General features: G+C 36.3%; 1 protein-coding gene across 3 annotated transcripts in view; it reads right to left on the reverse strand.

The window, feature by feature from the left end:
• The window catches only part of IFT140 (intraflagellar transport 140), a 192,759-nt gene that overhangs the window by 115,055 nt on the left and 49,913 nt on the right, over window positions 1–27,791 (reverse strand). For all 3 annotated transcript variants that reach the window (XM_051969403.1, XM_051969401.1, XM_051969402.1), the window contains 5 exons: window positions 24,776–24,979; window positions 24,342–24,414; window positions 18,526–18,617; window positions 11,450–11,577; window positions 6,528–6,645 (listed from right to left, as the gene is read on the reverse strand). In XM_051969403.1, the coding sequence (XP_051825363.1) occupies window positions 6,528–6,645; window positions 11,450–11,577; window positions 18,526–18,617; window positions 24,342–24,414; window positions 24,776–24,979 (615 nt within the window). The remainder of the gene's footprint in view (window positions 1–6,527; window positions 6,646–11,449; window positions 11,578–18,525; window positions 18,618–24,341; window positions 24,415–24,775; window positions 24,980–27,791) is intronic.

Consider the following 27,791-nt stretch of genomic DNA (forward strand, 5'->3'; position numbering starts at 1 on the left):
AATACCAATCTCCAAAGAGAAAAAAGGAAGCACAAAATTAATCTACATTTTCTCCATTTTCTTAAGACTAGATATCAACAAATAAATTAAGCCCTAATTTATAGCATTTGTCACTTTCCAAAGTGTATATGCTCACATTGAAAATCTAACAACTGGCTATCCTGAGGTCATTCTGGAGCTGGCTCCAGAAACTTCCTGGGTAGGAGGTAATCATGAAAAGCATGGCTTCCCTTAGAAAAGATGGCCCTAATTAAGCCTGGAGACTTACTGAACTGATACAAAATGAAGTGAAAAGAACTAAGAGAACACTGCACATAACAACAAGAAGATTATATGATGATCAATTCTGATCGATATGGCTCTGTTCAACAATGACATGATTCAGGCCAGTTCCACTGGTCTTGTGATGGAGAAAGCCATCGGGGTACAGAAAGGGGACTGTCAGGACTGAATGTGGATCACAACATAGTTTTTTCACTTTGTTGTTTGCTTGCTTTTTGTTTTCTTATTTTTTTCCTTTTTGATCTGATTTTTCTTGTGCAGAATGATAAATGTGAAAATATGTTTAGATGAATTACACATGTTTAACATATGTTGGATTACTCTCTCTCTAAGGGAGGGAGGAAATTTTGGAATACAAGGTTTTGCAAGGGTAAGTGTTGAAAACTGTCTTTGCATGTATTTTGAAAATAAAAAACTATTATTTAAAAATAAAAAACAAAAAAAGGGAGGGGGGAGTGTTAGAATCCTAGTGTTAACTCAACTTGAAACAAGGTGATAACTCAAGGGAGATGTTAGAATTGTAATGTTAACTCAATGGAATTGATACAATGCTTGTGTTCACACCTTTAAAGAGCTCATATAATCAAGAAGTATTTACATACTCTTTGGAGTTCACAAGTATGGGAGATTCACAAAGTTAACTTTGTAACTTTGTGAATTCACACCTCCCTTAATCCCTGCCTCCAGAAGGAGGAGTCAACCTTTGGGAGATCATATATATAGAAGCTCTTAGAGCTTCAAGTTAGCTACTTCGGAACATTTCCAGGAGTCCAAGAGGAGCACTCTGGGAGGAAGCCCACAAGCCCTCTCTCAGAGGCAAGACAGATTCATTCCATTTTCTATCTTTGTGCTGGCTGGAGGCTGAAGGACAAACCTTTGGATTTGGAGACATTCAGAGGGAGGTCTTGGAAATAAGCAGAGAGATAGGCCACCAAGAAAACTAACCTGTGACAAACCCAAAGATTCTAACTTTTGGGATAAGAATTCATTATTTGATAAAAACTGCTGGGATAACTGGAAATTAGTATGGCAGAAATTAGGCAAGGACCCACACTTAACACCATATACCAAGATAAGATCAAAATGGGTCCATGACCTAGGCATAAAGAATGAGATTATAAATAAATTAGAGGAACATAGGATAGTTTATCTCTCAGACTTGTGGAGGAGAAAGAAATTTGTGACCAAAGATGAACTAGAGACCATTACTGATCACAAAATAGAAAATTTTGATTATATCAAATTAAAAAGCCTTTGTACAAACAGAACGAATGCAAACAAGATTAGAAGGGAAGCAACAAACTGGGAAAACATCTTCACAGTTAAAGGTTCTGATAATGGCCTCATTTCCAAAATATATAGAGAACTGACCCTAATTTATAAGAAACCAAGCCATTCTCCAATTGATAAATGGTCAAAGGATATGAACAGACAATTTTCAGATGATGAAATTGAAACTATTATCACTCATATGAAAGAGTGTTCCAAATCACTATTGATCAGAGAAATGCAAATTAAGACAACTCTGAGATACCACTACACACCTGTCAGATTGGCTAAGATGACAGGAAAAAATAATGATGAATGTTGGAGGGGATGTGGGAAAACTGGGACACTGATACATTGTTGGTGGAACTGTGAACAAACCCAACCATTCTGGAGAGCAATCTGGAATTATGCCCAAAAAGTTATCAAAATGTGCATACCCTTTGATCCAGCAGTGTTTCTATTGGGCTTATACCCCAAAGAGATACTAAAGAAGGGAAAGGGACCTGTATGTGCCAAAATGTTTGTAGCAGCCCTGTTTGTAGTGGCTAGAACCTGGAAAATGAATGGATGCCCATCAATTGGAGAATGGCTGGGTAAATTGTGGTATATGAATGTTATGGAATATTATTGCTCTGTAAGGAATGACCAGCAGGATGAATACAGAGAGGCTTGGAGAGACTTACACGAACTGATGCTAAGTGAAATGAGCAGAACCAGGAGATCATTATACACTTCGACAATGATATTGTATGAGGATGTATTCTGATGGAAGTGGATTTCTTTGACAAAGAGACCTAACTGAGTTTCAATGGATAAATGATGGACAGAAACAGCTACACCCAAAGAAGGAATACTGGGAAACGAATGTGAACTATTTGCATTTTTGATTTTCTTCCCGAGTTATTTTTGCCTTCTGAATCCAATTCTCTCTGTGCAACAGGAGAACTGTTCGGTTCTGCAAATATGTATTGTATCTAGGATATACTGCAACATATCTATCATATATAGGACTGCTTGCCATCTTGGGGAGGGGGTGAAGGAAGGGAGGGGAAAAATCGAAACATAAGCGAGTGCAAGGGATAATGTTGTAAAAAATTACCCTAGCATGGATTCTGTCAATATAAAGTTATTATTAAATAAAATTAAATTAAAAAAAAGAAAACTAACCTGGCTATATTGGAGGAAGTAAGAAAAGATCTGAACTTTTATCACCTGGCTGCGTTTTGAGATGGTTATTAATTTTAACTGAAACTAAGGCTGCCTCCAGAAAACCTCCCCAAGAAACTTGTTCCCAGAGAGAACCATTATAATATAAAAAAGAAGACCACCACAGAGGAGAAAAAAAGAAAAGACAAATAATCTTAAGTTTCCATATACACAAAATAAAACCTGGTATGAAACTCCTGCCACATTATTCTGTGAGAATATTCCCCATTCTACAGAGCCAATCTGCCCATTTTCCCTAATCTTTGTTCCCTCTTTTCCACTGATTTCACTATACTCTCCTAAAGCTCCCTATGCTCAGAAATTAAATTCTATCTCTTTTTTTCTTTTCATTTGAGCCAAGTAGGATATCTCTAGCTTTTCTCTTTCTTGTCTCTTCTTATTCCATTTGAGTGATTTATTTCTTTGTTCCATTAAAAACAAATTGATTCACTTTAGAAGAATTTAGATTTTAGCCCATGGAATATGAATTCAACCATACCTTCGCTTCTACTAATTCTCTTCAATCTCTTATATCCTTTTGTGTTATGGTGACTGCTACTTGTTCTCTTTTTTAACAGCTTCATCTTCCTCTAGAAGAATGAGAACTGAATTCATTACTTAATTTTGTTAACAGTACACTTACTTATCTTCTTGTGTTTTCCTTACTTGGATACACTGATAAGTCAAATGTTCTGCTAATTTTGTTACATTTTAAATGAATGACTCAAGTGTTTCTCCTTTATTGAAGGGGAATTTTTTAAAATTACTAGGTTCAGCTTTGCAGGATGTTATTTTTTGGGGGGGGGGGGTGTATCTTGTTTTGATTTTCAAAATAGCAAATTCCAATCTCTGATTTGACATCATGTAGTTGAGAAGTAGAACTAAGATATTAGTACTGACTTTCCTTTGTAGCTTACTAATAATAGGTAGCATTTATATAGTACTTTAAGATCTGCAAAGCTCTTTATGTTAACTCATGTAATCTTCACGATCAAACCCTGTTTGGTAAATCCCATTCTACAGGTGAGGAAACTAAGATAGGAAGATTTTAAGTGATTGTCTAGACTCATTCAGCTAATAAGTGTAAGTATATATATAATATATGAAGAAAGAATTAAGGTAGTCTTGCTTCCAAGTTTCACACTATATCCATTGCAATATTTAGCAATCGCTATAATTTGTTTGGTACTGAAACTCTGGAATTTAACCACTATGTCTCATAGGGGTTCTCTTTCCCAGAGATCTGGGGATTCTATCCATTAGAGCTTTGCTCTTTGTTTTTTATATTGCTGGACAATTTTCTTATATTATTTTCTTCAATGTGGTACTTAATTTTCATTATTTTCTGAGAAACAGATGATGCTTAATTCTCCTTGTACATTCAGGCTTCAGGGTCAGTTGTCTGAGTCTATTCGTTCTTCCAAAGTTGTCTTTTGCTTTTGTTCTGTCAAATTTTCTGCTTCTACATTTCTGAGTTCCAAATCTGTTATAATCTTTTTCAGCCCCCTTAATATTCTGGAGAGATTTGGAGAGATTCTCTACTTCATGTTCCATGTTGTCTACTTTAACCAATCTATACCTGTCTTTTAAATTTCTCTTTTAAACCATTCTTGAATTTACTATTATTCTATGATCTCTGGGGAATATACACAATATATTTTCTTGCTAATTTTTTAACTGGAAATTTTTTTCCCTTTTCCTGCAAAACACAATTTTTATTCATTATGGTGCAATTTATCTAGGTAGAGGCTAAAATTTTTTTAATTTTCTCTAGTTTTTCCCCTGCCCTTTTTTCTTCCATCCCTAGTATTAAATAGGTCATTTTCACTATTTAGCCCCTTATTCTTTCAAGATCCTGGTTTATATATTCTCCTGCCCAGTTCCTCAGGACTACTTGGCCTCTCAGTATTGTTAATTTGGGGCTAATGTGTGATGATTGATCTGGGTTTCTGTTACAGGGAGAGGAATGAATTCTCAAGTTTATGATTTCCTTTTGCTCTGTACAAAGCTCCTTTCCACTTATCCATTCTTTTATTATTATCATTATCATAGCTTTTTATTTACAAGATAAATGGGTAATTTTTCAGGATTGACAATTGCAAAACCTTTTGTTCCAATTTTTCCCCTTCTTCCCCCCCACCCCCTCCCGCAGGTGGCAGGTAGACCAATACATGTTAAATATGTTAAAGTATATGTTAAATACAATATATGTATATATGTCCATACAGTTATTTTATTGCACAAGAAGAAATCGGACTTTGAAATCCACTTATCCATTCTTAACTGCCACATTCCCTTTCTGTTCTGTTACTAGTGAGCTACTTTATACAAGAGTTTTATATTAAGTTCCTGACATGAAGAGAAGGGAATTCATTCAGCAAAACCTTGAAATGTAGGCCTCTTGAATTGTTGGCAATTGCACATGTAACCTGGAAGTATTTAGGATGAATGGGAATGTCAAGTAGTTTGACACTGTTCTATCTGAAAGCATTATATTATATGGAGTTTGTTTTCATCTTTTTTTCTTCTAGCAACATCTTTTGTTACTATAGATTTTAGTATATTTCATAATATATTCAAGAGATGGGGATATATGATTTAAACACCACCACAAACATCCTTCTAATTACCTGGCTCTCAACTTGATCTATGTTAACAAACTGAAATAAAATGAATGGAAGAATGAACATTGGTGAAGATTTATAATAATTTCTTAAAGAAGTTCAACCAATACAAAAAGATCCTTATATATTCCTCAATCAGATAACACTGACTTCTTAGTGAAACAAAGACTATGGCAAAGAAAGGCAAGACATACCAATTTATAAGATCTAATTGAGAACACTGGTGGAAGATTATTAATAATATTGCCTCATAAAAATCAAAACCAGTGGGGAATAGAAAAGTTCTGAGAAAGGTTGAGGTGGGCCCCAATAAAGCAAAGTATTCTACAGAATATTAAAGGATGAAATTGGAAGAAAAAAAAAAGACAACAAAAAAATGAATCTTTGAAAATATCTATAAAAATTTTTTTGTTTGTTTCTTTTGAATGAATTAATGGAAAGACAGTTTTAAAGCATTTACCATTTCGAAGCACACAAACACAAAAGTCCCTGCCCTCAAGAAACCGAACTCTAATTAAGTTAATAATACCAATGATTGGTAACTTGGGAGGGGTGTTCTGGTTTGCAAATTCACTAAGGTGGTGAGTTAAACAATAGAGAAATGAGAGAATTAAATGATTTCTAAAACAAAATCTTTACTATCAAAGAAAAACGATCTACTACCATATGTTTCTCCTATATCACATTATTATACTACATTAGGAAATAGAAATGGCAGTGGAATAAATGAAGATTAGAAGAAGTAGACCAGACCAAGTACAAGAAAAGGAGATCTGTGCAACAGATTATACCATTTTGAGGGAGCTGATCCATTAATTCTGAAAATAGCGGGGTCAACATGGACATAGAAAAACATGCTAAAGAGGTAAAAGGGAGGAGGGTAAAGGTGAGGTAGGCTAGAAACTGAAAAGAGTGTTGAAAGCACAGGAAGTGAAATGAAAAAACCTACAGATGAATGAGAGGAATTGGGAGAAAACAAGATGCAAAGGCAACATAAAGAAAAAGGCAAAGAGAAAGGGAGGTGAAAATCATGTGGGAAAAAAAATCAATACTACGAATCAAAGAGATAAAAGTGGGCTAATTTCCTCACGTCCCTTCCTTAGAGGAATCTCTCTACACTGGATGCACTGTGATCTTGGGCCTCACCTTGTGGAGTAGGATGCTGATCTTGTTACCATTGGAGTTACATTTGATGGAGGTAATGCCGCCTATGCCTGGAATTAACTCTGCCAGGTTCTTGCAGTTGCAGTGAACTTTGGCCTCTCTGTGGAATCAAATAAAATTACTTTAATACAATCCTTACTAGATATGTCGTTAACATTCCTATTCAATGCTGGCTGAGACAACTCAGTAGCTGAAGAACTCCCCCTATCCTCCCTGGGACACTGCCCAGGCCTAACCCATCGGTACTTTAGTTCTTGCCGATCCTGAAAATGCCAAGGGCTCAGAGCTGCATAGGCAACTGCTTGTTTCTAACAGCCCCAAGCTGCTTCTTGAATCAGAAGCTCATCTTTTAAAAAACTCACAATGTTCTTTCAGGGCACTATCTCATGGAATATCAGTTTTCTACAAAATGTAACTGAAAGTCACTCAAACGTAAAGGAAGAAGTGGTAGATTCCAAACATTACCAAGAATGTCCCAGAAGGTATGAAAGATATCTGAAAGATGTAGGCTCAGAAAAGATGATCTGGCTTTGCAGCAGAAGCAAGAAACAACCAGAGCTCCATTGGTGGCCATGCAATGTCAAGCAGTCAGAAAGCACCAAGGCATAGTGGACAGAGGACAGGGCATGGAGATAGAGGTCCTGAGAAATCTAAGTTTACATTAGCTCAACATTCTGGGCAAGTCACTTAACATTTCTCATCCCTCATTCCCTTTTCTGTAAAATGGGGGTGATAAGCATAACATAACCTAATAAGATTATTGTAAGGATTAAATAAAAGTGTGAACGAGCACTGTGCAGATCTTAGAAAAGTTTATATTTTGTTATCATTATTATTAGAGGAAGGACCTTGGCAGTTTGAGTTGACACACTATGGAAGATTTAAGAGAGATGACAGAAGAGCTGCAAACAATACAAGGTTTAGATGGGGAGGAGTAAGTATCCACACAGAAAGCACAGACCCAATGAAGTATACAAATATTAGATCAGAACAAATAGCTACTCATCTGGATAGTATGAAGCTTTTTTTCATTGGGTCAGAGCCTAGCCAACAAATAAAGTTCCAAATGTTGAGTGGTGGTAACTATATGTCCAGCAACATACCAAAATCAGAAAACAAAATGATTATATGTTTTTAAAAGTGGTGTGAAAATATTCTTTATATTTCTACTATCAAGAATTTCTCACTCCTCTTGATGAGGTCTGGCGTAGGGCAAAGAGTTGTGAGAAACCCTTCTGGTCGGCGCAGGTCCTGGGTGCATGGGGATGCTGGGTATTTTTGCCACTGCTCAGTCCTGGCAGGTGGGGTGTGTGGCCAGCACCTCAGTGCGTGTCTGCCCAAATAAGTATTTTGTCTTCTGGTTTGTTTGATCTTTTGCTTCTTACTGTTGTGAAGTCCTAGAGGCATATATGTGTGTTTGATTAAGGAAGAAATCCCTCTACCCCTTTGTGGCTGCAGAAGAGAGACCCCGCGTAGGTCACCCCCATGAGGGACACTGCAGGTAGGCCTGGATCTTTTTGGTGTGCTGGGAACGTGGCTGAGGTGTGTTTGGTGGTCTCCGTTCATTAATAATGTAGTGAAAACTCATTTGGGGGGGTTTGTTTTAAACCACAAAAGATGTCTCCCACCATCCCTCACAGCTGAGCCAGGTGGCCATGAGCTAAGAGATGATCTGAAATTGGGGAAGGAAAGACAGGAAGAGAGACCCGAATTTGGAGTCAGGGTGCTGTGACAGTGTTGTAGGGCTTCCTGGGGGACTCCTGGGAGCAAGATTCTCCATGCGAGATTAGTCATATGGTTTACACTGACTCCTGGTAAGCCTGGTCAGAAAAGCTGGCCTGCGGGTGAGCGCCAGAGAGCTGCTGGCCACTTCTGGGGTGGTGGTTGACTCAGGCACCAATCCCCAGCACTTCTGGTTAGAGAAGCCCCCAAGGCCAGTTCCTCCTGGTATGGGGGTGGGAGGTCGATCTGTTGGTTTCAGCTTCAGGTGAAGCGGCATCTTTTTTTAATCTTAGATTGAACTGAAGAGATAAAATGTACTTTATTTGTCATTTTGGAGATAGGGAGCAGAGGACTTAAAAAGCAAGACCATGCCAGGCCAAGGGACCTCTCTTTGACATAGCTGCCTGTGAGGATCCCCTGCCCACCCTGCATTAACCCCTCTTTATCTCACTTACTTACTTCTCTGTCAGGACGTGGCAGAGGCCCAAAGCAGGATTATGCCTTGTCAAGGAACCCCTCCCTTTCCTTGGCATAGTTCCCTGCCAGGATCCTGCCCGCTGAAAAGAGACCCGCTCTTCTCACTTTTAACCCCTTTTTATCTCTCTGACAGGATTTCTCTACACCCCTTGTTTATCTCTCTGCCAGGACTTTGCCACTGAGTAAGTCAGCCTTCTAGCAAAAGCCAACTTCTCAGTGCCAATAAACTTCTTTTTGCCAGTCTAACTTTTTGGGTTCATAAATTTTTTTACGAAGGACCTGCGCTGACTAGAAGGGGTTCCCACAACTCTCTGCCCTGGGCCACTCATCATTCTAACATAAAAATCACTGATTTAAAAACCACATCCATATCTGTTTCTAAAATTGCAACTGATAAGTTTCAAGATAATCTGCTTATGCCATACTACATAAGAAACTAAATATTTAGATTCATACATGTAATTATACACTCCGTTCTGCTTTTATAAGAAACAAAGAATGGAGAAGATAATACGCAAAATCAAGGAAACATAAATGGGTTACTGTGCTGTTTTAAACATAAAGGGCTATCTGAATTTAGTGCACTCAAATAGAGATGGGGACCACTGATTTTTGATAAGGATCCTTGAGAACCACCTATTAACTTAGTTTTGAAATGTAATTTAATCTATATTTTGTTGCATTTTTTATTTTGTAAACTCTTTCCCAATTACATTTTAATTTGGTTTAGACCAGTCTGAGGAGGATTGTGAACTGTGTACAGCATTCAACACCTTTGGTGATGGAAAGAATGCTAGATTGGGATTCAGAGGTCCGGATCTGAAAGTTGGCTCTTGGACTTTGGACAAGTAACTGAACCTGAATGAATTCCATTTCCTTTTCTGTCAGGGAAAAATGTTGAACTCTGAAATGCCTTCCAAACTAATTCTCTGATCTATTGGGCCTACACTTTCAAGTTATTTTTTCAGTAGTAATAAGTTTATACTTAATCAGTCTTTTGTCTCTGTCCCCTCTTGTAAAGAATAGCAATAATCTGGAAGAAATAGGTGGGTCAGAAGCCTATCCACAGCCAGAGTTCTAACTTATGATTTTGACCAAATTTAGTAATGAGACATTTAGAATGAACAGTACAAAAAGCCAATTGTTTACAGAGAATACAAACCCTGCCTAAAATCCAAGCATATATGTTGCATGTTAAGCTAGAAGAAGAGCTCATTGAATTCTGATGAAGGGAGAGCCCAAAATTCTCTGAAACTCCTTCAAGGAGAAAGTCTCCTTGAATTTTGGCCTCAGTAAAAGACCCTGCCCAAGGGGAACAGGACAAACAGCTTCATTCTGTTATCCTGAGAGACCGGCGGGCACCACCCCCACTGATAACACTACTGATTAAGCTCCCTATTGCGGTGAAGATCAGCCAGGAGATACTCATTCAATTCCAATATTTTCTCTGTTTCCAGCTCAAACTGCACCCAGCCCCCAACAAGAGCAACCTCCAGCTTCTGGCCAAAGTTTCGCTTATAAAGAGAGCCAACTTGGGGTTCAGTCCTTGCAGAAGACCTAACATGCCATGTCATGCTCTACCAAGGAACCTCTCTCTCTCTCTGGCATAAGCTGCAACCCTCTGCCCACTGAAATGATATTCTCTTTTTTTATTTCTTTCTCACCTATTCCCCTAAAAAGACTTTATACCTCTCTGTTGGAGATTTCTCTGCTAGAAACTTTACTTTTCTGTCAGGACCTTGCCACCAAGAAATTCAGTTTTTCTATTCATGCATAGCAAAGACTAACTTCCCAAATGCCAATAATAAACTTCTTTTACCAGTCTAGCTTTTTGGGTTTGTAAATTCCTTTATAAAGGACCTCCCTGTCCTGTGCTGAATCCTAGGGGAGTCTAGAGGAGCCAAACCTCTTCATTTGGTTCCCTGAACCCAAACCTACCACTAACCTTATCAATCCCACTCTCTCATGGAAGCAGCTAGGTAGCCAGAGGATGAAATGGTAGATTTGGAGGGCAAATCAATTAACCTCTAATTGCTCTATTCTCCTCATACAATGGAGATAATAATAGGAGCTATCTCAAAGGCTTTTTGTGAGGATCACTTGAGATATCAGTAAAGTATTTTAAACACCTTAAAGTGCTATGTAAACTCTACTTATTATTTTTTAGATCATGAAATCAAGGCCCAAGTGGGTTAAGTGATTTGTCTAAGATAGTTAACTAGTTCAGAAAAAAAGTACTGGAGTTCCTAGTCCAGGACTATTTCCATTATATCATACTGCTTTTTCGCAACATCTTAAGATTATTTCATGCAGGTGAAAAGATTGATAAATTTTTACCTAGTAAGTCAAAAGAGGATCCCCAAACTAAAAGATCTATTCCTGACTAATCTTCCAATTTTTTTTTTCTCCTGTATTCTTGTTATTCAGTCACTCTCAGTAGCATCTATGATCCCTTTTGGGGTTTTCTTAGCAATGATATTGAAGTGATTTGCCATTTCCTCCTCCAACTCATTTTACACATGAGGAAACTGAAGCAAAGCAAGTTAAATGACTTGTTTGAGGTCAACCAGCTAGTAAGTGTCTGAGGAAGAAAGATGAGTCTTCTTGATTCAGGCCCAGTCTTCTACCTAGCTGCGGCTTATTTACCAGTATTTCCTAACCAAATTCAAACACTACATAAACTCTTATTTGGGCATCAACAGTACCTTCTTGAGAGATCAAAACTTTTAAAGTGAGCCAAGTCTGTTCCTACAACCAGGAAATTCCCACAGACATCCAAGGAGCATGGGTTTCCCTCTGTCTCCGAAAACATTAGCAGCTGTTTGACAGTCCCCTGAGGAAAAAAGAAAAAGGACAAAAATCACTGCAGGAACTTAAGGAAGGGTGCTTTGTATTCTTATCAGTCAGTCAGGAAATTCTACTTCATTTGACTTTCTAGATACATAGGTTTTACTGTAAATGTTCTACATTAAATATCTGGTAAGGGGGTCTAGGTATGATTTTTTTTTTAGAATTAAGACAATTCATTCCTCTCTTTAAAGATTAAAGTGAATCCAAAGGTTTATGCTTCAGCCTCCAGCCACCACAAAGGTGGAAGATGGAATGAATCTGTCCGAGCCTCTGAGAGCTTCTATTGTGCTTGTCCTTCTGGCCCTGAGAGTTTCTTGCTTATAAACTCCACATTGAGTATACACCAATCATTATATCAATGGGAAACCATTATTTGTTGTAGGATTAAATCAATGCTAAACTAGATTTAACCATTGTCTCCTCAATTCCATTTAGTATCTTGTTTCAAGTTCTGACCCATAACATCTCCTTACAGGATTAAATCAATCATACTGAACCATGCTAAATTAGATAACTATTGTCTCTATCAATTCCACTGATTTAATACCTTAGAAGAATCCTTTGTTTCAAGTTCAGAGTTCTGGCCCATAACAGGGGCAGTGATAGCATTGAGGGAATCTTGTTCTGTTGAAACTTCTGTCTCAGATTTCCTTATAAAAAACGGCAATTTTAAACTCATTTCTTTGCAGAGACCCAAAAACAGAAATCATGCCAGGCCAAGGGACTTCTCCTTGGCACAGCTGCCTGCGAGGACCTCTGCCTGCAGAGAAAACAACCTTTTCTCAGCATTAATCCCTCTTTATCTCTCTGCCAGGACTCTTCTGCAAGATCTTTACTTCTCTGTGAGGACTTTGTCACTCAGAAGTCAGCCTCCTAGCAAAAGCTGATTTCTCAGTGCCAATAAACTTCTTTTTGCCGGTCTAACTTTTTGGGTTCATAAATTCTTTTACAAAGGACCTGCGCTGACCAAAAGGAGTTCTCCCAACTCTCTGCCCTGCACCAAACCTCATCAATATTATCCTAGCAATATTTATTATGTATGTTTCCTATGATCTTCTAGTATGAATGGATTTAGAACTTGTTTTTGAAACATTAGAAAATTTTTTAAAATCTACATCTCATTATCCTTTATACTATGACTTTTAATATTATTTTATTTTTTCTATTTATATGTAAAAATAATTTTACAATGCATTTTTAAAAAATTCTGAGTTCCAAATTTTTTTTCTGCCTTTCCCAAGATAGTTCAGCATTTTGACAAAGGTTATATATATTCATATGTAAAACATTTTCATATTAGTTATGCTGTGAAAAAAAAAAAGACAAAGTAAAAAGCTACAAAAAGGATAAAGGAAGTAATAAGCTTTGATCTGCAGTCACATTCTATTAGTTCTTTCTCTGGAGATTTTCTGCACTTTTCATCCTAAGCCCTTTGAAATTGTCTTAGATCCTTGCACTGCTCAGAATAGCTAAGTGATTCACAGATGGTCATTGTATATAATGCTGCTGTTACTGTGTACAATGTTCTCCTGGTTCTGCTCACTTTACTCGCCATTAGTTTATGTAAATCTTTTTAGGTTTTTCTGAAATCCATCTGCTCAGCATTTCTTATAGCACAATTGTATTCTATTACATTCATATATCACAACCTGTTTGGCCATTTCCCAATTGATGGACATCCCCTCAATTAGCAATTCTTTGCTACCTCAAAAAGAAGTACTATAAAATCATATACCCTTTCCTCCCCTTTTTGAAAAAAATCTCTTTGGGAGATAGAAATAGTAGTGGTATTGCTAGATCAAGGCACAATTTGATTGACCTTTGGCCAGAATTCCAAATTGTTCTCCAGAATGGTTAGATTGTTTACAACTCCACTAACAACAGATTAGAGTCTCAGTTTTCCCACATTTTCTCCAACATTTGTCATTTTCCTTTTTGTCACATCTGCTATGAGGTGGCATCTCAAGAGTTCCTTTAATTTACATTTCTCTAATCAATAGTGATCAATAATCATATGTTTATAGATAGCTTTTACTTCTCTGGAAACTACCTGTACATATTCTTTGACCACTTATCAATTAGGGAATGACTAGTATTCTTTTAAATTTGACTCAGTTCTCTATATATTTGAAAAATGAGGCCTTTATCAGAGACACTTAGCTGCAAAAACTGTTTCTCAACTTTCTGATTTCCTTCTAATCTTGGTTTGCACATGACTTAAAAAGTCTTTTATGTGTTTTTTTTTAATAATTGTTAATACAATGCATTTTCTTTATGTTTTATTTTATTTAGCCAGAGACCCCAAAAAAGTGTCTGAGGCTGGATTTGAACTCAGGAAGATGAGTCAGGAGGACTCCTGACTCCAGGTCTAGCACTCTATCTAGCTGCCCTGATTTATCTCCCAGTTTTCTATCTCCTAAGCAAATTCAAACACCATATAAACTCTTATTTCAGGCTCAATAGTAGATTTTGTAAAAATAAATAAATAAATAAAAATAAAAAATAATCATATTGTTTAAGTCATGTTCCCTCTCTAGCTTAGCCTCTCCACTTTCACCTCTGAGCAATGACAGGTTAGGACCCCAGATGGAAGGTTACTCCCACTCCCAGGAATCTAGGGATGACCTTAACACTGTAGCTCATGAACTCTCACTTGCATGTAGCCCCTTAATATTCAGGCAACACACTCAATCAGCTTTTCATAAAAGCCAATTGTTCAAGTGTCTTAGCAAGAACAAGTTACAAGATGTGTTTCCCTAAACCTGGGCTGTAGTATCTCCCTGATCCAGCCTGTGAAGGAAACATTCCCAAAAAGGATGGTAATGAAGCACAGATGTGGACAGCACCCAGTGGTTATGGTGTCTTGGGGCTCTGAACCATCTTTGTTTCTGGAGGAGTCTCATCCAGTTCTCTCTGGGGCATGTGAGGAGTGTCAGCAGGCCCCCCCACTGCGTGGCTGGCGAGCTACTTCCTCCATGTGCAGCCTCACCGCTCCCTCTAGGCCACCACCACGGGAGGAGGCTAAGTGCGGGGCATGGCTGCCTGCTGGCCTTCTCCGGGGCTCGGCCAGGGAGGGCCTTCAGGTGCTGGGTAGGCACTACCAGACTGGCACAGATAGGACACCGAGGGCTGGACTGCAGCTTCCCCTGTCGGGCCAGACAGATTGCTGAGTCGTTGCCTTTCCTCAAGGCCTGCTTTCTGCTGAAGGGAGCAACTGTGGGATTCTCTGGGCTCAGTCTTTAAAGGACAGATATAGTCTGTATACCCTCGAGCCTTTGATTCAAGTTCTCTTTTCAGCTGGGATATGAAAACTTTCCAGCAAGATCTATGACATTTGGCAGAGGCCAACCTCCTCTTTCACTCATTCTAGATTTGTCACCTTAAAGCAGAGGGTATGAAAGATCTAGCCTCTCTTACTAAACAAACCATCCTGGTCAAAAGTGACTTCCTTCAGCAAGGAATTCTACTTTATTTGATGATGACCATCCCAACTCAGATTCCTGTTAGATTTTATGCAGAGGAGTGTCTGAGCATAAAGCTACTGAAGTAAGGTGCTCTGGGGCAAATTCATTATCTCCCACATAGCTGAACTGTTGAAGCCTCTGACTATTTCTAGGGTGTAGAATGCTTGGCACCAGAAATAGCTTCCCTTTTATAATTTAATACTTATTTTTGCCCATTACAGACATCTAGCCTTTTTGAAGTCTAAAAAAGAAAAGCCATTTCATCTCCTTCACGTTTTATGAAACTATGATAAAAAAGAATAATATAAAAACCAGAGATTATAGTAGTAAGAAAAATACATAAGTGTTAAACACTTAATAATTACTAAGATTAAGTGGCCCAAATGATTTCCCTTCCCCAAGCTGCTATCTATCATAGATTGGCTCCAAATAAAGTATAGTATCAGAAAGATGAAGAAAGACTAATATGTTGATTAAAAAATTCTAGGTAAGCTAACATTTTCCAAGAGCATCAGGAACTAGAAGCAATGCGGAGTATATTGGGAAAATTTCATCCATTAGACTAAATTAGACTAAGGCTTCCACAATGCAACCACACAAACTCTCAAGATGCCAAGTTGTCCTTTCAGGGGATTATAAGTCTCTTATGGTGTCTTTTCCATCTTCTAAAAGTAGAAAAGTACATGTTGTCCTTCCAAATGAATGATTAAATGTTATTTGGAATTATTAAACCCTGGTCACTGACTTAGCTTTTTTTTTGTAGGATCTAAGATCATAGTTTTCTTTCTTTTTTTTTTTTTAATTATATCTTTTTATTTGCAAGATATATGCATGGGTAATTTTTCAGCACTGACAATTGCAAAACCTTTTGTTCCAATTTTCCCCCTCCTTCTCCCTACCCCCTCCCCCAGATGGCAGGTTGACCAATACATGTTAAATATGTTAAAGTATATGTTGAATATAATATATGTATACATATACATATTTTGCTGCACAAGAAGAATCGGACTTTGAAATAATACACTTAACCTGTGAAGGAAGTCAAAAATGCAGGCAGACAAAAATAGAGGGACTGGGAATTCTACGTTGTGGTTCACACTCATTTCCCAGAGTTCTTTCACTGGGTGTAACTGGTTCTCTTCATTATTGAACAAATGGAACAGATTTGGTTCTTCTCATTGCTGGAGATGGCCATGTCCATCAGAATTGATTGTCATATAGTCTTGTTGCCATATATAATGATCTCCTGGTTCTGCTCATTTCACTTAGCATAGTTCATTTAAGTCTCTCTAGGCCTTTCTGAAATCATCCTGCTGGTCATTTCTTATTGAACAATATTCCATTAACATTCATATACCACAATTAATTCAGCCATCCAATTGATGGGCATCTACTTGTTTCCAGTTTCTGGCTACTACAAAAAGGGCTGCCACAGGTGGGTCCCTTTCCCTCCTTTAAGATCTCTTTGGGATATAAGCCCAGTAGAAACACTGCTGGATCAAAGGTATGCATAGTTTGATAACTTTTTGAGCATCGTTCCAAATTGCTCTCCAGAATGGCTGGATGTATTCACAATTCCACCAACAATGTATCAGTACTGACTTAGCTTTTTGTGATTTTTACTTGAGACTGCCCCTAGGAGGACAGGTTAAGCATAATACATTATAATCATAGCAATGGAGACTAGAGAGAAGATATCAGAATCCTGAGAGATCCATCAAGATTCTCAATCACCTCAATTCAGTGAGCAAGTACCTCATTGTAAGCACCTGTCTGTTGTTGCTCCATATAGCAGTGAGGGTCAAACCTGTCTCATTACTGCCTCCACTTTAGTGATGTGTTTTGTTAACAGTGAAAGGCAGATATGGAAAAAAATACCTAACCCTGTACTGCCTGTGAAAATTCAGTTATGTAGATAGAAGGCAACCCCAAATATGGAGTTTAGAAACAGCTAAAAGTACAATTGACAAAGCACTGAGCCTGGAGTCAGACAGATTTGAGTTCAAACTTTGCCTCAAAAACATCACTTAAATGTGGTCTGCCTATAATTTCCTCATCTGTAAAGTGGGATCCATAACAGTACTTACCTCCAATGGGTACTGTGAAGATTAAATGAAATAACATTTGAATAGTGCTTAATGCAATGCCTGGCCCATAAGAAAAGCTTAAAAATGTTTGTTCCTCCCCTCTTTTATTCCCTCAAGCATTGCCTTTCCTTTTTAAAATGAGCTGCTTTTTTGTGGTGACAAGGTGAATGGATGCTCAAAAGTTTGGAAATGGCTGAATAAGTTGTGGCACATGGATATAATGAAATATTACTGTTCCTTTTTGGAAAAGCTTGGAAAGACTTGCAAGAACTTATGCTAAGTGGAGTGAACAGATCCAGGAGAACATTGTACATAGCAACAACAAGATTATGTGATGATCAACTTTGATGGACTTAACTCTTTTCAACAATGAGGTGATTCAAGGCAATTTCATTAGTCAAGATGGAAAAGGCCATCTGCATCCAGACTATGGAGACTGAATATGGACTGAGACAAAGCATACTATTTTCACCTTTTTGTTTGCTTGCTTTTTCTCTCTGTGAGATTTTTCCCTTTTGTTCTGATTTTTCTCTCACAATATGACAAATATAGAATATGTTTTAAATGACTGACTGTACATGTAAAACCTAGATCCCACTGTTTACTGTTTTAGGGGGAGGATGAAAAAATTTGTAAAAAACTGAACTTTCTTTGCAGATAATTGGAAAAATAAAATACTACTGATGGGGAAAAATTTTAAATTAAAAAAAAAAATCCTTTCTTTCAAACCTCTAGTTCTAACCCAACCAGAATTCAGCCTCTCTCCTCCAATTTCTCACTGGACAAACAAAGCCAGACATTTCATGCTTAGCCAGAAGCACCAATTTAAAGGATATTAATATGTTGGGGATTAGGAGAAGGAAGATCTGCTTTAGAAAACTTCCTACTTCAGAGCCAGAAGATATCCTCCCTTTCTACTAGGAAAGGCTCCAGCCCCAAGACCAACTATTCTTTCAATCCTGACATTTAATTCTTTATAGAAGAACCTAGAGAGTTCTTTTGCCCTACTATAGTAAACTGCTAACAAAAAAAAAAAAAAAAAAAAAAAAAAAAAAGGTTAAGAACTGATATTTTAAGGATCTGTGGTCATTTGTATTTTACAGAAAGCAAGTTTCTTATGTAATGCATAACTATGTGGCAAAGGTGATTTTATAAAACAGCTAGTGCAAATTAAAGATGAATGGAAGTAAAATATAATTTACTGAAAAGAAATAGAGGTTTGTTTTGTCTAAAACAATCAAACATACATTTTAAAAATTGAAACATAAGATGAACTGGATATGAAAAAATATGAACAGTTTTTGGTACAATTCAGAAATAAGTTTCCACTTTAATACTCTTTTATCAATACTTTCCACTTTCATCTTATCAGCAATTTACCTGCCAAGTGCGAACTTGAACTCGGTTTGGCTCCACTGTATAAACATTTTCTTCATGCATTGCCAGCACAGGAGACTCACATAAAAAGGAACCTTAAAAAAAATAAAAATAGTATTTCAGAACTACAGTGATTAATTATTCAATATTTCTGGTTCTTTCTCTTTTGAATTATGGTACAATTACAACAGCATTATCAATCAGACTTTTAGGTAAGACTGGATGAGATATTCTTTAAGGTCTTTTCCAACTCTTAGATTCCATATTTCTATTAGAATTTGTTGAAAACTGCTAGGTGCTATGATGGATATTAAAAATGCACAAGAAATGTTTTAAGCCTTCAAACAGATTACAGTTTGGAAAGATAACTAGAGAGATAGTTTTGTTAACAGTAGCCACGAAAAAGAAAAAAATACAAGGTGTCATAAAGTTAACTGAACAAGTCAACAAATCTAAGATGAGTATCTGCTATATACAACTCAATTATTTCCAAAAAAAGAGCTTTTAAATTTCTCTGGTTCTCTCAAAGGAACACTACCCTATGGTCTCCCAGTTTTGCAAACTCAGAAAAATCTATGACTTTTCATTTTACTTACCCCATCCATCCAACAAATATTGCTGTATGTATCTCACAATAGCTCTTACATTTGATCTCTTCTCTCTAGTCCCACAGTTACTTCAAGTTCTTAGGAGCTCTCAGATGATTACCGCAACTTACTAAGAAATCAGTTTCTCTGCCTCAAATATCCTACTTCTCCATTCCATCTTCTCCATGCCTGCTATTAAGTGACTCCCCTGTTCAAACAACTCCAATAGTTCCCTACATCTATAGAATAAAATATAAATTCTTTTTTAGCTTTTAAATCTCACAAATCTCATCTCAACCTATTATTTCAGCCTCATCAAGCATTACTTCCTTTCTTGCATTCTAAAATCTAGTAACTGGCCTTTCTTCTGTTCCTCATACTGAACCCTTCATCTCCTGTCTCCAGGCTTTGCCCTCCCTCTTGCTGGAAGTCACTGCTTTCTCATTTAGGTTTCACAGAAAATCTTCCTTCCTTTAAGATGCAGTTCAAGCACCATCTCTTCAGTTAAAGACTTTTGAGTCCCTTGATGAACAATTCTGTCTCTGTTTCTCTTTCTTTCCTCCTTACATTTAATTACTTTGTATCTAGTATTTTGACATTTATTCTGTTTGTATTTCCAGTTGCACTTGTACTGATTAGCATGTAAGCTCCTTATGAGTGAGTAATTGTTGTTTCCTTAATTGTACCTGTAAACCTCAGTGGATAGGACACTGCTTGGCATGTAGGTGTTTAATAAATTTTCTGACTATACTATAATATTCTAGATAATGTTTTGAATCCCAGAAGGCCTTTCAAATTATTCCTATTAACTTTATTTATTTATTAGATTTGTCCCAAATTTTTAGTTCATAGAGCTCTTTTAAGGATATGGCTCTGGTTTTCAACATGTTAGATTTAGGCTTTATGACATTTGAAAATTAGATAATCATATTATGACTTCATCCAAGTCATTCATAAAAATGTGAAGGAGGACTTGTGTAAAAATCCAGATCCTTAAGTTCTGTTTCATACAATGTTGAAGACTATGTCTTCATATTTCTCATGGGACCTATCCAAATGCTTTGCATGGAGTAGATACTCAACTTATATATTTATTGAATCTATTAATACTTTATCATATGATATCTTTTTCATTCTCTTCCATCGACATGAGCCTTATCTTCCCAGTTATCTTCTCCATTTGCTTCCACTAAAGATATTTAAATCAGTTCCAAAACCATTTACTGCTATATGAGACCAAGCAGAACAATTTTAATCTCTTTTTAACTAGGCTTGAAGGTAATTCCAATGTCTTCACTAAAACTTCTCTGCTTCAAGTGAATAAACATTGGCAATTCCTTTAGCCAATTTGAACATAGCATGGTACCCAGTCCTCTCACCATCCCATCTGTCCTTCTCAGGACATGTTTCAAGCAGTCAACATACTTTCTAAAAGGTGCCATCCAGAATGGAACTGTCTTCAGAAAATCATATTCCATGATTCATAGTCATATAGCATTAGGAAGATACTATTTGTTTGTCTTTTTAAGATTGGTTTTTGTAATAGTGAGCAACTTGAATTACTAGAAATCCTTCAAATGAAATCTAGCTATATTTTTTTCTCCTGTCTAGTATCTTGCCTGGGTCACTGCTTATCTATAGCACATTTTCAAGATAGATATATCCTAATGGACTAATCATTAATTCAAAGTGACAACCACATGTAATCTCAGAAACTTTAATTTTTCACTTTTTAAAAAAATATAGATGATTTTAAAAGCCAGTATCTTCTAAATGAAATTGGTTTGTTAGGCCAAATCAAATACAGATATCACTGAAGTAATAGATTAAATGCTGCTTCAAGACTTGGTAAAATTAGTGTAATGTCATTTGTAATTAGGAAAATTTGAAGATCCTTGCTATCAGTTACAGTCCATTTGGATTTGGCTTAGGATATACTTTGTAATACTGTTAGATATCTTAGTTGAATACCTTTCCTATTTTATGACTTGCCTGAATTTTTATGTCGTTGATTGGATGAATGAACAAAATTATCTCCATAGTTGAATTTGTCATAAAATTCCCTCATATGATTTTAGCAAATGTGTTTGGGAAGACTTTTTAAATGTGCATTTGTTCTACCAAATGCATATTTTTTAAAAAGTCAATAAACAATAGACATGAAGGAATATTATGCTATCTTCTCCTCTGTGTTAGTTGTGTTATTATGAATATGCAATCATAAAAATATGTAATTTATGTATGATATGTAGAAAATCAACTGCTAAAAACTGTTTCCTTGATATATCTTTAATACGTATACATTGGAGACACACGCACAACATTCTCAGATATTTTGTAAAGATGGTAAACTGTTTTAGCACTCCCTGCTTTCTTAGTCACCTTTCAAAACTCATCTGAAGTCTTTTCTTCTCTTTTGGAAAAGATTTACTTTTGATATCTTAAAAATCAATTACTGTGTGCCTTCAAAATTATGTTAAGTCCCAGAAATTAATATGGACTGCTTGCATTTTTGTTTTCCTTCCCAGGTGATTTTTTATCTTTCCAAACCCAATTTTTCTTGTGCAATAAGAGAACTGTATAAATATGTACACACATATTGTATTTAAGATATACTTTAACATGTTTAACATGTATGAGACTGTTTGCCATCTAGGAGAAGGAGTGGAGGGAAGGAAGGCAAAAGTTAGAACAGAAGTGATTGCAAGGGACAATGTTGAAAAAATACCCATGCATATATGTTCTGTCAATAAAAAGCTATAATAAAATAAACAAATTAATTAATTTTAAAAATTATGTAAGTCCCAGGTCAGATTTCTTCTGTATGTATTTTGTTCGATTCAGATACTCTTCATGATTTTATCTTAAGTGCCATTGTCAATTCACAACACAGTCAGATTCCAAAAAGATATGTCGGGCTAAAAGATAGACTGAGTCTAACAAGATGACTCTTTTTTAAAAAATTATTTCTTTTGATTTACAAGTTATATGCATGGGAAATTTTACAGCATTGACAAATGCCAAACCTTTTGTTCCAATTTTTCCTCTCCTTCTCCCCATCCCGTTCCCCAGATGGCAAGTTGACCAATACATGTTAAATATGTTAAAGTATAAATTAAATACAATATAAGTATACATGTCCTAACAGTTATTTTGCTGTACAAAAAGAATCGGACTTTGAAATAGTGTACAATTAGCCTGTGAAGAAAATCAAAAATGCAGGCGGACAAAAATAGAGGAATTGGGAGTTTTATGTAGTGGTTCATAGTCATCTCCCAGAGTTCTTTTGCTGGGTCTGAACTGGTATTGCCCTTAGTTGCCAAATGACTCTGCTATGCAAGGAGGGTTCTCTACTTTTTTTGGCCTTTTTGATGTCTGTAATGGGCTGAGGCTTGAGTTGATGCACTGAGGTCCCAAGCACATGAGGCTAAATAGTAATTGGACCATACTCAATTAATATATAAGCTTGGAGAAAGAATGGCTCCCGCCCACTCTTTGTGCAAGTCCTGATGTGTTGTATAGGAAATGACGATTCTGATGGGTGGAGGCAGGGGAGTGAAAAAGGAAGGGGAGGAGAGCTCAGACCTCTCTCTCTGCTAGTTGTTTGTTTCTCTTCTTCTTTTTGCTCTACCACTGCTTTTTGCTGAGGCAGTTGGGGTTAAGTGACTTGCCCATGGTCATACAACTAGGAATTGTTAAGTGTCTGAGGCTGGATTTGAACTCAGGTCCTCCTGACTTCAGGGCTGGTGCTCTACCCACTGAGCCATCTCTTCCCCCTTTTGCCATTGCAACGACCTTTCTGTTTCTCTTCTTTTTGCTTTTGCTGAGGCAGTTGGGGTTAAGTGACTTGCCCATGGTCACACAACCAGGAATTGTTAAGTGTCTGAGGCTGGATTTGAACTCAGGTACTCCTGACTTCAGGGATGGTGCTCTACCCACTGAGCCATCTCTTCCCACTCAGGTCCTCCTGACTTCAGGGCTGATGCTCTACCCACTAGCCATCTCTCCTCCCCTTCCTTTTTCACTCCCCTGCCTCCACCCACCAAAATCGTCATATCCTATACAACACATCTGGACTTGCACAAAGAGTGGGCGGGGGCCATTCTTTCTCCAAGCTTATATATTAATAGAGTATGGTCCAATTACTATTTAGCCTCTTGTGCTTGGGACCTCAGTGCATCAACTCAAGCCTCAGCCCATTACAGATGTAGTTTTACCTCTCTAAGAAATATTGATGATAAGATTCTATGATTTGACTTTTGATCATTTCCTATTATACAAAGTCAATTGTTCCGTTTATGTCAACAAAGAACTTTTGTTTTCTTCTCATCTTATTATTTATTCCAATTAGGTATAGATTTTTACTTTACTAGTAGATATTTTGACTGCTCATAGACACTGATTCTGAACTGACTGCTGTGTCTATAATCAACTGTTTTCTCTTAATCTATAGTCAATGTTATTTTAAAAAATAATTTGGTTTTTACCATATTCATAACTTTCTTCTTGAAGAATGTATTAATTAAAACAAATATGAGGTTCCATCTCACAACCCAATAGACTGACAAAGACGACAAAAAATGAAAATGGTAGCTCTTGGAGGGGCTATGGAAAAACAAAAATATTATCATTTTGTTGGAATGCTATGAATTAATCCAATCATTATGAAAAGTAAGTTGAAGTGGCACACTAAAAGTCACTAACCTTTGCATACCCTTTGACCCAGAAATAACTAATAGGAGTTTATACTTCCAAAGAGATAGGAAATTGAGAGAAAGGACTGATATGTACAAAAATAATTAAAGCATCATTATTTTATTGTAACAAAATGGATCAGAAACCAAGTAGGTATCTATCAATTTGAAAAATGGCTGAATGTAATGGGATATTTTTATTATAACTTTTTGTTATCCAACTTCAAGTAGCCCCTCCTCACAACAAGCAGTATTTTCCCTTCCTTGATTGCACAGAAACAACTCCAAACCTGCTTTTTTCTTTTTAAGCTTCTCTGTTTCCTATCCCACCTTAGCTAAGAATTTTGCTTTTCTAGTAAATTTAGGTCATTTGATATGAACTTTTCCTCTTCCTTTATTTCAAAATCTCTGACATCATCCCCTGCACTCTTCTCTTATGTAAAGATTAAATAATCTAAGTACAATCATTCTCAACTTTGTCAGAAAAAAAATAATTCATTTGGAATTTTATTCATTTTTGAAACAAAATGTACTTTACCGGCATTTCGTAATGAAGCTCCAGAGGGCTCAAATATAGCAATTTGTTTCCCATTCCACACTGCAACAGCATCCTGAAAAGAATAATTCAGGAAAAAAATTTAAAGTGTGATTCTGCCCTTACATTGGAAATTTTTTTTTATCTCTATGGTTTGATAATTTCTTTCCATTCTTTGTCTTTTTATTTGTGTATCCTCTGAGAACAGAGACTAAGCCTGGGTTTACATTATTCAAAATAGCCCCACCTTTTTAATATAACTTTCAGTGCAGAGATAATATAGATTATCTGTGTGTCTATGAAAAGATGCTAACTGAGAACATGAGTAGAGTTGGGAATGGCCATTGTCATTCTTAAAGAAAATAATACTCCTCCTCGGAATCTATTCTAAATTGAATTGCTCCATTTAATTCAAGATGAAGGGTCACTTTTATTACCTTGGTGGCAAAAGTTCCACTGATGTGCATCTCTGTGCGCAGGCTGTATGTCATTCCAGTGAAGAAGAAGGTCACGTTCAGGAGATTCGGTGATACTTGAACGACTGCCACCTGCTGGTGGAAGTGGGACGACATTGCCTGCTCACTGAGGATGACCACAGAGCTGATGCTGTTCACTGCCAGGAGGTTCTTCCTGGAGCCCCACTGCATGTGAATAGTGAAAGACAAAGATGAGGAATTTGAAAAAGAACAGAGAAATAATAAGAGGAACATGCTTTATGCCTAACATCTATAGTTAATAAATAATTTTCTAGTGATTAGAAAAGTCAGATTTGATGACATTTACTCCAATCTCTGGATAACCAAGAAGTTTACCCTAGAAAAATTGTTTCTTGATTTTAAAGCATAAATATAAAAGCAGTTAAAAAAAAAAAAAACCTAAGTAATGATGAAAGGATTCCTTGACTTCAATACATTGATAGATACTCCTAGAGAAAATAAGCATTTGTTTATTTGTTCATTATAAGCATAAATGCTTACTCTGTGCCAGGTACTGTGATAGGTACTTTACTAATATAAACTTATTTCAACCTCATAAATAACTTTAGGAGATAGGTGCTATTTTTATTCCCATTTTTACAGGTGAGTAGACTGAGGCAAACAGAGGTCAAGTGACTTGCTGAAGTTCACTGAATCAGAATAAAATAAGCTTTTATGTCTAAATAAATATTATTTCATAAGAAATCTATTTTATAACTGTTATTCTATCTATCCAGTAACAGCTTATACAAAAGTTATAGAATGTACATTTGTGATCTCAAGAAAGAAGCCATTTGTAGACAAACAACTAGGCAAACTATGTATTCTTTTTTAAAAAATCTTTAAAATGTCTCTTAAATTTTACATCTATAAGACTGTGGATATACAAAGATGTAACTGAATTCTTAATCAATAAAATAATATCTTTGATGTATATAATATTTCAATTTTGTACAGAAACTACAATGTTGATGAAAAATTCCTTTTCCTAGAAAATATGGTCACAAATGCTTATCAAAATCTTAAGCACATGCAAACGTAAATTTTCTTTCTGCTTCATAAATATGTTATAAATAATGGTACTATTATATACATGTAACAATTAAAAGGGTTGAGATTTGAAATTTTCATTTCTTTAGCTTTTTAAGGAACCTAACTCAGATGGTTTGCCTCCTCAAATCAGAACTAAACATTGTCCTTTGTATTTAAATGTATACAAATTAACCCTTTTTATGTTGTGGATCCCTGTGGAAGTATGGCAAAGCCTACAGATCACTTCTCAGAATGTTTTTAAATGAATAAATAAAATCCACAAAATTACAAAGGAAACCAATTGTGCTTTGAAATTCACTTATAAAAATATTTTTTAAAGTTAATGCATTCAGATTAAGAATCCTTAATTTAAGATCACATCAACACTGATTAACACAATATGCTCTAAAGAATGGGAAAGGGTCAAAAGGAAATCTGGGAAATTTAGCTTTAATTATAGGTTTTCAAGTGTCTAATAGACTCTTGGATTTTATCAAATTATTTTCCCTGTTGTCAGTCATCCACAGAATAGAATCTTTTCATATACTTTCACCTTTATCTCATAATCCATTAATGAGTATTATAATATTTCATCAATATAATAGAAGATGAAGTCAAATCAAGAGGTTAAAAATAGGAATGAATGTCTACAAATTTGAATATAATTCTAAACCTCTAGCTTAAGTTCTTCCTAGTTTTCAAAGACAAACACCTTAAAGGATCTAAGTTTTTTAAATTTATTTCAGAAGCAAATTGCTCTCAAGATTTAAAGGGTTATCAAGAACCATATGACATAAAACATCTTTACTCTGTTGTAGAGTTGTACAAGCTTGAAGGAAAAGAGACTACTTAATTCATATTTTCCTTCATAGCAACTTCCAGGATACTCTCCTTCCTTGCTCAATGAATTTAATGCCTATCTCCAATTCCTACTTTCATTGCTAGGGGACTGCAACATAAATATTGATATTCCCTAAAACATTCTCAGTTTATCAATCTCCTAGAACATCCCAAGACTCTGTTTTACCCCACTTCCCCAGTACAAAACAAAAACAAAAAAAACAAAACCTGAAATCATTCCCCCAAAGCAACTTTTTCTCCCCTCCTCCTAATCTCATATCACTTAGATGCCTTCTGTCACTATTTCCTTCATTCCTCAATTTCATATGAAGAGGTTGTCTTTCTCCTTCCTACACAGTGATGTTATTTGAAAACAAAGGACAACAACCAACACCTACTCAGTCCAATTTACTTTGTGATCCCACTACACTGACCTCCTGGCAGTTCATTGTATAAGAAAAGCCACCTTTCAATTGTATATTTTCACTAACTTATTCATGTACCTAGAATTCTCTCCCTCTTTGTTCCCACCTCTTACCTTCCTTGGCTTTCTCAAGTCTTAGCTAAAATGCCATCTTTTCTAAGAAGTTATTCTGTGTTTCCCTTAATACTAGTATCTTATGTCTGAAATTATCTCCAAATTATCCTGTATATATCTTATATATACATAGTTACTTGCATGTTGTCTTTCCCATTAAACTAATTAAATGCTCCTTAAGGCCATGGATTGTCCTTTGCCTCTCTTTGGATCCCCAATGCATAACACAGTATCTGGCACCAAATAGGTGCTTTAAAATGTTTTTTTTACTTGACTACTGGCATCACTTGATCAATCTCAGTTTTGCATTTTCATTTCAACTGGCCAAAAAAACTCTCCAGGGCTGACCAGTTACCTCATTCTGCTAGTATCTAGAAAATTTGAAAACTGTGTTTTGATAATTTTTTGAAGGGGGAAGATGGTGGTGGTGGGGAGTTGGGAGGACATGGAACATATACATGCAGACATACACAAAGAATTATTGAAAGGAAGAGCTTAGGCTACATTCTGGTTAGTTAAAAAATTTACAGAGTGATTTGCATAGGAATTATTAGTTGTGAAATTAAA

This window comes from Antechinus flavipes, chromosome 1 (assembly GCF_016432865.1).
Source record: "Antechinus flavipes isolate AdamAnt ecotype Samford, QLD, Australia chromosome 1, AdamAnt_v2, whole genome shotgun sequence".
In the NCBI taxonomy this organism is placed as follows: domain Eukaryota; kingdom Metazoa; phylum Chordata; class Mammalia; order Dasyuromorphia; family Dasyuridae; genus Antechinus; species Antechinus flavipes.